This window comes from Parasteatoda tepidariorum, chromosome 3 (assembly GCF_043381705.1).
Source record: "Parasteatoda tepidariorum isolate YZ-2023 chromosome 3, CAS_Ptep_4.0, whole genome shotgun sequence".
Taxonomy (NCBI): domain Eukaryota; kingdom Metazoa; phylum Arthropoda; class Arachnida; order Araneae; family Theridiidae; genus Parasteatoda; species Parasteatoda tepidariorum.
This window is the reverse complement of record NC_092206.1, coordinates 80,824,012-80,837,296: the sequence shown is the minus strand read 5'-3', so window position 1 is coordinate 80,837,296 and position 13,285 is coordinate 80,824,012. Positions and strand designations below refer to the sequence as shown.

Genomic DNA, 13,285 nt, shown 5'->3' with positions numbered 1-13,285 from the left:
AGTCAGCGAAAAGTATCTGCATTTACAAACAAATATTATGAAAGAGCTTAATTCACGGGAAAGTAGTTTAGTCATTTATTTTTACACATACATATTCAGGTCTATACATCATGCTCGATACATTTTGCTAATAAGCCTTTGTCAAATTGAAAAGTAAATAGCAGAAATAATGTAGAGAAAAAACCGAGGTAGTGGGTTCGTATCCCACCAAGGTTACGATGGAACTTGAAGTCTCTGCCTCTTCACTACAGAGCTTTTGGCACAGCAGCGAAACTGCTCGGCCAGGGTGGCACCGGGAAAGTAATCAACCAACCTAAGTCAAGTCAAACTTTTCAATAACGAGTGGCTTATGAACAGATCTTTGAATTAAGCTCCTGAGTCTGGAGTTTTATGAATTAAATATGTTATGTACTTTTAACCGCTTTTGTTTCTAAGTACCGTAATAACTTCAGCTTGTATAACCATATTTTTCTAGCATGAGATACTTTTTCAACTGTTGCACCAATATTTTTTTCTGATGGCCGTGAGTTTTGTGCTTTAAGTTTTTCTTATTTTCATATTATTTAATAGCTTCTTCAAAGAGTCAATTAACTAAAACTAATTACGTAAGAGAATAAAACAATAATAATCCAAAATGCTTTTCTATGCGCGTTAGCTGCTATGAGATTGTTAAAAATGTGTTGACAGTTCATTAATATAATGGGAGTGGTTATAAGTTTTTTGCATTTAAAAGGAAACAATCAAAAAACCTATTATTTGCATTTTTGTTTATGTGAAATTCAAATTATATAATATACAGTCATGTCATATGTAATATTCTAATTTTGTTCCCTTGTTCAATACTTGTATATATTTATGTATTTTCAATTATTCTTAAACAGCGTTTAGTTTTAAATTAGGTTTAATGCCCAGAACAGGATCAACATTAAGTGTAAATGTTTGGAATCATACTATTGTGTAAGCATTTTCAGCAGAAAAAAGAATTCATTATCCAGTAGAATAGGAGAGTCTGGTAATTTTGTCAGCCTAACGTTTTTAATTTTAGAATTTAGTTTGGTACAAACTCGATCTTTATATTTTCACAAGATAAAATTTATTTATTGTTGGTTTCTTACTCTCAAGAGTTAAATACGCATAATATTAACTGATCAATTCAATTCAAAAGTTATAACGAGCAGTTTACTGATTTTACTTTAAATTTTAATTCTTAAACTGGTATAAAAATGAATCAATATATTGATCACTAGTTCTGAAAAATGCTTTGAATTTTAACTTTATATCCATAAGAAATGTAGCAGTTATAATTATTAGTCATAATCTTATTTCGAAAAAAATCAAATCTTTTTGGTTATATGCAAGTATTAATATTTTTACAAATTTGAGCTTTATCCATAAGGTTGTTAGCGTGGAAGAAAAAAACAAATATTGTAACAGAATATAAAAATACATTTTATTACTCATTAAATGTAAATATACTAAAAATAACCTGCTATTGTTCATGTAAGTTCTTAAATAAAAAAAATAATTTAAATTTAAGTAAAAATATCTATCAGAACTGCGAGAAAATAAATTATACAAAATCATGTTTTTAATAAAAGTAATAAAAATGAATCACTGAATTAAAAATAGTCTTTGCACTGAATTACATAAAACAGAAACTGGCGTAAGATTTACTAATGTTGAGCAGTAAACCCAAAAGAGAAAAAAACACCTTTAGAAAATTTTGTTCTATTGATTAAAATTTTGCGTTCTTAACATGCACATTTTAATGGAAACATACTTGAAGTCGAATTTTTGAACTTTAAAGATTGGTTTATAGTATGTAAAAATCTAAAGTTATCCTCAATATCATTTTTTTAAGTTTGCTGTACAAGTATTATGGGTAACCGTCAATAAGTATTTCAATCATTTATTCACTTTTGATTTAACTTAATACTGATACTTGCTCTAAGCACTGAGACAGCAGTGCGACTATTTTTATTTGCGCTTAAAACTGCTTTCTGAAGTCATTAACTTGTTTCCCCAAAAAAATTTAAAAGCCTCAAGTTAAAACTACTCGATCTCTCTTTTTTATAAAGAAATTATCTGAAAAATGGCCAAAAAATGTCACTTGTACAATCTCTTGTACGTCAGTTGTTTAGAAAATGTAATTTTAACGTCACACGAGAATGATGAAAATGGAGGTTTGATCAAATTCTTAAGTTATGTTATCAATTCTTGAAAGATGTTGAAATAACTCTGCAGGGGGATTTCTCCAAAGAAAATTATTTGATCTCTTCTCTTAATTTTGTTAGTAAAAAATGAAGTAAATAAGTCGAAGGAAAATAAAGATTAAATAAATATACGAGTTTTCACTTATGATTCAATTTAAATCAATAACTTTAAAAGTTTATTTTTCTATTTTATTTAATGAGTGATGATTTGTTTATTATAATTCATAATTTTCATTTGATGATTTTTTTAATATTGCAAATCTATTAACGAATGAAAATCTTTAAAATGTAGAGTTTGCATACATATCGTTACAAAAAAGTGATGAAAATATTAGTGTTTGCAATGTGGCTAGTGATAATATCCCTTGTTAGTTATTTTTAATAATCAGAATAATGAAGGGAAGTGTGAGTGTTATTGATCTGTTAAATATACACTGCTGTTTTTTAAAGTTAAGTGTCGTTGCCCGCTAAACCCAAGATCACTTGACAAAATGCTTAAACATTGCAAACGTAAAAGGTAAAATAAAAATAAACCTCTGGTACAAAGTATTCGCACGACAAATAGCACATTCAAAATGCAGGAAACCTGCATTGAAAGGAAACTAATATTGTTTAGATGTTATGGTGGGAAATTACCATTGCGCATGCGCATTGGAAATCTCTCTCAAAATGAGTTAAAAATTACTACATAGATCCAACTTCATTGGTAATTATTCGTAATAACAAGCCGTCCTTGTTCAGGGGATAAAGCATCAGGCTCCTAATGAGGTGCCACAGGTTCAGCGATAGCTGGTCGATACGAATTCTGCTCCTGGCTCGCACCGACCGCAGTGCAGAAGTGAAATATCTTCAGAGACAGACGGATCACTGGTTATAGTCCCCTTGCCGTCAGGCTAATCGTGGGAGGTTTTCGTGGTTTTCCTCTCCATGATGCGCAAATCCAGATTATTATCAAAAAATCCTCCGTGAAGGAAAATTTCTGTCAATGCTTGGACTAGGAGTTTACTTGTCTTCTGGATAGGGTGCAAAATTCCAAGGCTATGAAGTTGAACATCAGTAGTTGTTAATACAGAAACTGAGTCGGCTGTTCAAAGACAGTTATAAAAAATGAAATATTAGTAATAACAGACAATGTGATAAATTCTGATAGAATAATTCACTTAAACAAATTTACTTAGATTTACTAATAATTACCGGAGATTATTAATATTTCCTAATTAATTAATTGATCATAACATCTTAACACCATTTCATCGTTTCACTAAAACAGTTAAGGGATTTCCATCATGAACTGATCAGCTTACCTTGAGATTTGATCAAATCTTTGTCATCTCCCTGTGACACACAAAATTTGATATAGTATGCCAAAATATCATGGAACCAAATACACATAAAATATGAAAGCGAATCCACGGGCACAGAAGAGTGAGTCGAGGAATTCAACATATCGTAGGGCAAAATTTTGCTCGTAGATATTCTATTATGAATCAAATAGTAATAAAATATTTTATAAAAATAACTTTAGAATTTAGTATGTGCAAAGACCAGAAAATGAATAATTTATACAAGGATAATCTGTTATTCATTGCATGTTCACCTATTAATTGTAACAATATATATAATCATGATATATATGCTCTATCAGTATTAAAACGCGGAAACTTACTTCATCTTGACTTGCTTTTTTTAATTTTTTTTTGTAAATTTAAAGCTGATCATAGTCAACCCTTTACAATGATGTAGCCAGCTGGCTTTAATTTCTTTTTTAAAAAAATGTTTTACGTCATTCAAGTAATTTCTGATTAAATTAATTTGTCTATAAATAATCAATCTTTGCTTTCAGGTAATTTAAGAACAAAATTTATTACCATTTTAATGACATATTGAAACACATTTTGTTCTGAATCTTAATTCCATTTTTAATGCATAAAAAAAATTTGTGGGATATCTAACACAAAAACTTGTACTTTTTCTCCATTTGCGTTCAACGTTGTTTCTTTTTACGCGTTTTTAAACTTATGTTGCTTGCGTCAAGAATCTAAATATTCTCTTTCATCTAAACTAGAGTCTAGATGAAAGATCACTTTAATTTAGTCAAGCATGAGTTGTTTTATAATTTATATTATTATGATTACCACTCTTTTTAATCAATTTTACTATTTTTTGTTTAATAAAGAAATAAGTCATAAAATTGCTTTCATATAAATGCATATGTCATTTTTTTCTTAGTTTGAGTTTTGAAATAATGAAAAAAATGGTTATTAGCTACGTGAAAAACGATATTCTTACGACCCACCACGTTTGACTAAGTCCTACAGTTTAATTTATAAGTGGTTTTAAACTGTTAAAAGCTTATTACAGGTTTACATCGCTGTGATGAATAAGCATATATATAAATTATTGATATATCGAATGAATGTCAACCTTCTGGAACCAGGAAAAGTTCGAATATGTACAAAATATATAAAAAAAAACATTATTTTTAAAGTGAGAAACAAACTAAGTAAGCTTTTAGCTAAGTAACAGTCATAATTTTTGTTATAAATTACCAATATTCTGTCCTGAAAAATCTGGAAATCTTAAGCGACTAATAAACTTTCACGTTGAACTTAGGGGATAGAGCATTTGCCTTCTCATGGGGTGACCCAGGTTCGAATCCAGATAATGGTGAATCATTTCATAGTCTGCGTCCGCCTTGCTGACTTAACCACAGAGCTGACTTAACAATTTTCCTGTTTTAGACTGAATATGAACTAAAATCCATTTTCAATCGAGCTAACCATGGAAACAAATTGGATTTATATTTTCCATTTAAAGCTAATAATGAATTAGTGTCACTCAAAAAGTGATAAGAGTTTATCTCAATGCTTGATTTAATATTTCTCATGTCTTCTGGATTTGATTTTAAGACTAAAAGGCTAAGGAGTAAAATATTGGTAGCCACAAATCTGAAGTGAACAGTGATCTGGTGCTTAAGATTGGTGATAAAAAGTAGAAGTTGGGGTGATTCTACAGTTCAGGCTAAAAGTATATTTTAACCTGCTCTATCACAATAGAGTAGAGCAAATAAAATGATGTACTTTTTAACCACATAAAGAAAAAATGATAAATTTGTTGTTAGTTTTTTCCCATTCATTAAATACTAGTTTCAGGTACATGGAACACCTGCTTTTAAATTTCTTTAATGCCATCTAGTTTTTTTCCCCTTCCTCTTATGCATCTGACATAGGTCATAATTCAAAGTTGCTTAGCACACTATATATGAATCTGGTTTCATACCATTAAACTCAATTGTCTGAAAAAATACTTCTTTTTTCAATTTATATTTATTATTATATAACTGAAAATTAACATATATTTGTAATAAAAGAAATTCTTAGAATTCAAATGTGTAGGCCATATAAATGATCATTCAAATAAAGGGATAAAAGTCTTTTTTAGATTAGTTTTTGGTAAATAAAATGACTGATCGACTTTAAAAAATGTCTTTCAAGTATTTTGAAACTTCACGCTGGTGTTTCCTTTAAAATTTCAAAAGTTTTTGTTCTATTATCTACACCCAAACTTTTAACAGTGAGTCTCTTCAGTTGAATGACGAACCAGACTAATTCAGAACCTTGTTTCTTCTCCAATTACTTTTTTAATGACTTTTATTAAGTCTAGTCTATATTTTTTGGTGGTTTAGTGATAGTGCATGTTTTTATATAGTGTTTTTTATTCCAGAATAATCTATTTCAAGAATTGCAAGGAGTAAGCGGTACGAAATACGTGCTCGGTAACCCTGCTGGCTACAAATTGTTCTTCAACGAACGCGACAGTGACGTGTGCATCAAAGTAGAATATGAGGACGAAAAATGGCAATTTCCAGCTCACAAGCTCGTCCTTTGCACAATGAGTGAAGTATTCCGGACAATGATGGAGGTGGACATGTTAGAGAAGAACACGAGAACCATCATAATTAGAGACACCAGTCCCCATGCAATTAAACAGTTTATGAAGTATTGTTCCACTTTTTGCATTTCCACTTTTACATTAATGGGATATCTGTGTGTAATTTTCAGAATATTTGTGGGATCTAAATAGTACTGGCAAAGCAGTTAGCGTACAGAAACGTAGTTATAATTTTGTTTCATGACATTTACAGAATTCTTAAATCAGTATTCTAATTTTTTTAATGTACAGGAAAGCGCTGCTCACTAAACCTCGTAATTACATCTCGTTAATCATTTTTTTTGTTCAGCACAGTTTAACATAGTTATTAATTTCTTTTACCAATAATTATTTTTTAATCAATTGAATGTGGAATGCTGAAGCTGTTTATGACTAAAACTAACAAATTTCGAGCCAAACTTTGATAAACTAGCCACGCACATCTTTCTCGATGATTTAAAATTTGTTTTTGCCCAAATAACATGAATTATTTAAGAAACAGGTAGGTTATTTTCTTTTTTTCTCGTTTTTCATAGAGGGATTGATAAGAAAATTATTAAATTTTTGGATGTCTAGGATTAAAAAAGTTTTGCGGCCTTTTCTCTAGGGTATAAAAAACACCAAAGTTTTTGAAATAGATATTGGAGCCGTGGTGGCTTAGAGGACAGAGCGTCTGCCTTCCAACGAGGTGAGCCGGGTTCATATCCCAGAGATGGCTGGTGGATACAAATTGCCGCACCCGGCTCTCACTGATCACAGTGCTCAGGTCCTTGCCGTTAGGCTAACTGTAATTTTTCGTGGTTTTTCTCTCCATTCAACGCAAATGCGTGTTAGTTCTATCAAAAAGTGCTCCACGGAGACTACTTTGTTCCAATGCTTGATCCAGGGGTTCCCGTGTTTTTTGGGTTGTGTTCAAAATTACAAGGGTGCGGACTTCAAAGTCATTGATAGTCGAAAACTCAGAGATGGACCGGCAGCCGGTTAAAATTCAATGCCGGTTATAAGACAAATTAAAGTATGGGTATTCATAAAATGTGCTGTATTTTTATGATTTACGAGTTTCAAGTCAATCAAATAGACACATTTGCATATTACGTAAGAGAGAGAAAAAAGAATTTATTTTATTTATGTGAATTTTATATTTATGTGAATTTAAAAAGTCCGTAAAAAACCGGTAATTTCAGAGAGAATTTTTGTTGCAGAGTTAAAATGTAGAATGCATATTTACAATATTTGTCACTTTGTTAGTAGCTAGGAAACTGTCAGTGTGGTTTTTGAATCCCGAACTTAGCTTAAAATGCATGTGTAAGAAAATGGACATGGGTTTAGATGTGTTTTTAAGAAAAGCTATATAGCTTAAAATGCGTATTTAAGAAAAGTGACATAACTTGAACATGCGTTTACTTCAAAATAAATAACATAGCTTGAAATGCCTATTTAAAAAAAAATAATAATAGGAAAGATTGCATTGAAAATTAATTTTTCAGTAAGGTACAATATTCCTGTGCTTCTCCCTCATCTTGTATTTCGGTATCACTACTTTGTCTTATAAGATAACTTTTACTTAAAGCACATAGTTTTTATGAACTATCTACATGTACAAACGAATGCAGGCAACTGAATTAGCCATTTTGTTTTATTCTTAGGTACCTCTATATGGGAGTGGTGGAATTCACCGACTGGAACGATGCAACTACTCTTTTGAAAGTTGCTCACAAGTATAGCGTACAAACCCTAATCGGCTTATGCGAGAATTACTTGACTTCTAATATCAAGTTCAGCAATGTCTGCATTCTTTACGAGCTTGCAAGAACTTATTCTCTGGATTTACTTGAAAAGGAATCACAAGATTTCATACTGGAAGCCGGTTTTATTGTGTCTGCCACGCATGGATTCTTTGATCTGAAGCCTCAAAGTATGGAATACTTTTTGTCCAACCCTTTTTTTAACATTGAGAACGAAGGATGTCTTCTTACTAGTTTAAAAGAGTGGGCCGTCAGTGAGTGTACTCGGAAGTAAGATAATTTTCTGAACTTTTAAGAAAAACTTTAATTTTCTAAATCGTTCACGGTGATGGATTTATTATATATACCAAGATATTTTAAGTAATCTGATTAAATGAGTAAATGCTTCTGAAATAAACTATTCATTTTATGATACATAAAACTCTGAAAAAATAAAAAAAAATTAAAAAAATAAATTAGTAAAATACTATAATACTGAAGCATTTATAACGCATTTTGTAATCATAATATGTTTGAAAACTTAATTAAATGACATCGGTCGTTTTTGTATATTAGTTACTTGGAGGCATATTTTATTTTCTACTTTACTAAAATATGTCTACATCGTTAGCTTAAAATAACTTACAACTACTTTCACGGCCATTTATGAAATGTTACCACTAAATTTCCATTTTACGATTATACAAGAGAGATATTTCATTTAAATTAATAACATTTATTCAATACAATCTGCCAGCTTAAAACAGAATGATGTGCAGGGGAATTAGGTTCGATATTTGAAGACCATGTACGAATAGTAATAGTTTATTCCCTTTATTAAAAAATGTAGTTGTCCTTATGTTCATAATCAATTTTTATCTCATTTTGAAGTGATACTAGATTACTTCTGTTGCTAGATTGCTTATGAAGCTAGATTACTTCTGTATTACTAATTGCTTTCTAGATTTACTTTCTAGATTACTTATGGAGCTAGATTACTTACGGTGCTAGATTACTTACGGTGCTAGATTACTTACGGTGCTAGATTACTTACGGTGCTAGATTACTTACGGTGCTAGATTACTTACGGTGCTAGATTACTTACGGTGCTAGATTACTTACGGTGCTAGATTACTTACGGTGCTAGATTACTTACGGTGCTAGATTACTTACGGTGCTAGATTACTTACGGTGCTAGATTACTTACGGTGCTAGATTACTTACGGTGCTAGATTACTTACGGTGCTAGATTACTTACGGTGCTAGATTACTTACGGTGCTAGATTACTTACGGTGCTAGATTACTTACGGTGCTAGATTACTTACGGTGCTAGATTACTTACGGTGCTAGATTACTTACGGTGCTAGATTACTTACGGTGCTAGATTACTTACGGTGCTAGATTANTAAAATAACGTTTGGAAATTTGTGCATTTTTTAGAACTCGTTAAATTTTTTTTACCGCGAGAATTTTTTGAAACATTATAAATTATATTTGTCACCATTTAGACAATTTTAATTATTAACTGTTAATTTTCTTTTTTCAGATGTATTTCTTTGACAGAGTTTAACGTTTTGTCAACCATGGAACCCTTCCTGAAACTCATACAATGGCATTTAATACCGGAATGTAATAGAACTTTTATTCCCACATCCATGGTAGAGAAAGTTAAAATGCCGTGTTCATTATATCGAAGATCATTCGGTATTCCAAAATTGCTCCAGAACCATATTAGCTACGTTAAGTGCTCCGTGGAGCTTGGTATTTTTCACCATGAAGATTATTTTGCAAAAAGATCCACGCCTTGCTTGAGATTCAGTACCGACAATCACATGTTCTTTGTGGGATTCAGAATTATTGGTCTCTTTCACAAATTCCCGGAAAGCTCAACAGGTAAATGGTATTTTATGAAGCGATGAATTCAACATTAAAAAGTCGTTTAGTCTCTGTGTCTAATGTAATTAGAGAGCAATAACGAGTGGCTGTAAAATTGGGGGCCCAAAAAAAACTTAATCACTTTAAAACTTTAAAGCAGAATTTTTATTAAACACATTTTATTACTTTTTTCATTTTTCATTAATTTAAGTCCAAGCATTTTAATAATTTATGGTCAAGAAAGACAGCGTAAATGCTATCTTTTTCCGTGTTAAAGGTAAAATCTTCCCAACACGGCTCATTTCCAAGTGATGGTTTTTCAAATTTGCTCTTATTTGCAGTTGTTTCAATGTATTAGAAACAGTCATTTATTATTCATGGTATTATCTTCTTTTAAACAACGGTGGCAAAAAATACAGCGTAAAACAAACAAGTTCGACAATTTAGCAGGTTTTTTTAATAACTATTAGACTGTTTTTTATAATTAAAAAATCCAAAAATATATTTTTTGCTTATAATTAGAAAGTTAGCAAAAATTTATAAACAGCACACCGGTGTTCCTTCTGCTTCAAAGCGTTAATGACGGAAAATAGCTATTTTCGATTTTATGGAAATGTTAAAAATAACTGTTATAATTAATAACTGCTTAAAAACTTTTATTACTTTCATTATTCTGTAACTTGACTTACATAGTTAATTATAAATTTTATGTCAATGTTTACGTAAAGTTAAATGTATTATGTTCAACTTGTAAACGGTCTCTTGAAAAATTGAAATAACAATTCTGACTAGAATAAAATTTATTACAAGGCTACGTAATATTTACCTTATGCCATTATTTCTCTTTGTTCAAAATATTGTTGTACATAAAGTACTCTATGGGGGAAAAAGTTTATAATTCTTTGAAAAATATCTTTCTCACTATTAACAAAGTTAGTCGTTGCTTAAATTATTACAATCACATCCATTAGAAAAGTTATGATATATTAACTTTTTTTCCTTTTCCTTTATAACTACAATTCCTAAAATTTAAAAGAAAAAGTGAGTTCTTTTTTACTAATACTTTGACCAATAAAAGTACATTTTTTGCCTTTTGTCACCCTATCAGTAGTTCACATAACTCAAATATTCTATTCTTACCGTTGGATTAAGTTACCCTTATTACAAGGTAACGTTGATCATCATAACTTCTTTTCTTTTCTTGAACACACAAGTTTTGTACACGTAACAAAGTGCTTAGCTCTACATCTACTTTATAACAATCTCGAAAGTAAATGCTCTTATATTGGCCGATATTTTGAATTGAAAGGGGGCTTGTTAATCACGATTGACAGTATTCTACTTTCTATTCTAGCTCCAAATTATCTCATCTTAAGCAGAGATGATGGTAAAGTTTTCATTCAACTTAACCTGATGTCCCTGCCTTGGTCAAGAGGAGCATCAGTAGGATGTCAAGTTTGGAAAGAAATGACCGCTTATTTGCCATACCCCGTCAGAGTGGATCCATATAATACTTACGCATTGTCGTTAAGGTCTACCAGACCAGTCAGAGAAGATCGTTGCGTGAAATGGCCCATTACAAGATTAGACACAGAACCTATTCAAACTAATATGGAAAAGATCAGTTTAACTTCTCATGGCTGCAGTTATGGCGTCACGCAATTATTCATTTTACCCGCCCCACCATTTAGAAATGTTTGCAATCGAGAAGTCAATGATTGGTAAACTATGGCTAGACAAGCGAGCAAAAGTTGCAACTATTTATTGGTATCATGTATTTTGGTATATCATATATATGGTATATCTTATATATGGTATCATATATACTAGTATATCATATGTATGATATCATATATACTGGTATATCATATGTATGGTATCATATATACTGAAATATCATATGTATGGTATCATATATTGGTATACCAACAAGTATCATACTATGGCCTGAAGTTTGACATGGTATTGACAAAACTGTGGTATGAACTATTGACCTAATGGTATCACATGGTTTCAACTTTCGAATTTGGAATTAAAAGACATTAATAGATTTTTTATTAGTGTCTCATTGTGTAAATATTCACAATATTAATTACAATTTTAAAGCTATTACATTATAGACAACCGAGTGAAAAATCTCTGCTAGTGATTAAAAGGCACCAACTTAAAATGCACCATGGAACAAAGCAAGCATTTTATAATTACAAGGTCTTGAAGTTGCACGTTTCAAATGCTGGTACTGATTTGGGTATCAGGCCATAATTGATATCACTAGCGTCAGCTGTCTGATCAAGATCAATACTAATCTTATTTCATGATGTTTTGTTATGAATTTAATGGCACTTAACTGTACTGATTGGAGCATTAAGCCATTATTCCCATTGCTACTTCCAGCTTGCAGAATGGCTTGAAATTACGTTAGTAATGATTACTTATCTAATTTATTCTCAATTATGAATCTAATGACAGTTAATGGTATCTATTTGGGTATCGGAATCATTACTCATATTGCCCAAACCAACTGGCAGGATTGTTTTTAATTAGTGATCATCACTGATCTTATTTCATTGTAGTGCATTGCGTTCTAGTAATGTTATATTAAGGATTTAATGGTAATTAATAGCACCAATTCGGACAAAAGTCCATTATTCATATTTCCAGTATTATCTGGTGAAACTGTTTGAAATCGAGGTAGTGGTCCTGATCTTGACTTCCTTCTGTGCTTTATGTGATGTTTATTCTGAAGTTAATGACAGTTGGTGCAACAAATCTGGATATAAGTTTTTGTTTAAATGATAATTTTTTTTATGATGATGTTTACCGATTTCTCTCAGTGCATGACAATCGAGTAAAAATCTCTGCAAATTGCCATGTTTTCTCTTATGGTGCAAAATTAACATGTGATACCAATTAGGACATTGTCTGGCCTAGTATAGACTTGATCGGCATGAAATATATTGTCTTTTTCAACGAATTTTCAAGTGGCAGAAAAAACCTGTTTTAAAAGTTAGTCCATATTTGAAGAGAAAGATGTGTTTTAGTCAACATTTTGCCCCAGTATCGGAAAAAAGTTATACAACTATCAGTTTACTATGAAATTCTTGCATTATCAGCTCATTCTTATTTAATATCATTCTCATTGCTTACTTAGTTTTTAAATGTTTCGTGTTCCTTTTTTATGAGCGCTAATGTTTATATTTTTACAATCGTTTATTGTTGCTATTTTAATGATAAATACTGAAATTTTGCATGGACCAATGTATGTTACTTTTAATCTGCAAGAAAATTATGCAAAATGTAACTTTTAATGAATAAATTTTATCGTTGAACCTCATTGGAGACTTATTTGTAGTAGTTTTAAATTATTTCAGATTAAACTCGAACTAATAAAAACTTTTTAACAGAAAAATATTTTTACGGAACAAAAATAATAAGGTTTAGTTAGAGTTTAAAAATTAGTTCATGCATTGAGCTCAAGCACTATATACATTTGAGATTTTGTTAATAAAATATACTCTGATTGGTGGCATGACAAATATAAA

General features: G+C 30.8%; 1 protein-coding gene across 1 annotated transcript; it reads left to right on the top strand.

The window, feature by feature from the left end:
* Positions 1-316: 316 nt before the first annotated feature.
* Positions 317-13,077, top strand: LOC107450175 (kelch repeat and BTB domain-containing protein 12). Its single transcript, XM_016065919.3, has 5 exons — positions 317-523; positions 5,937-6,211; positions 7,790-8,158; positions 9,415-9,761; positions 11,098-13,077. Exons 1-5 carry the CDS (start codon positions 518-520, stop codon positions 11,466-11,468), a joined length of 1,368 nt encoding a protein of 455 aa, XP_015921405.2. The 5' UTR covers positions 317-517; the 3' UTR covers positions 11,469-13,077.
* The last annotated feature ends 208 nt before the right edge of the window (positions 13,078-13,285 follow it).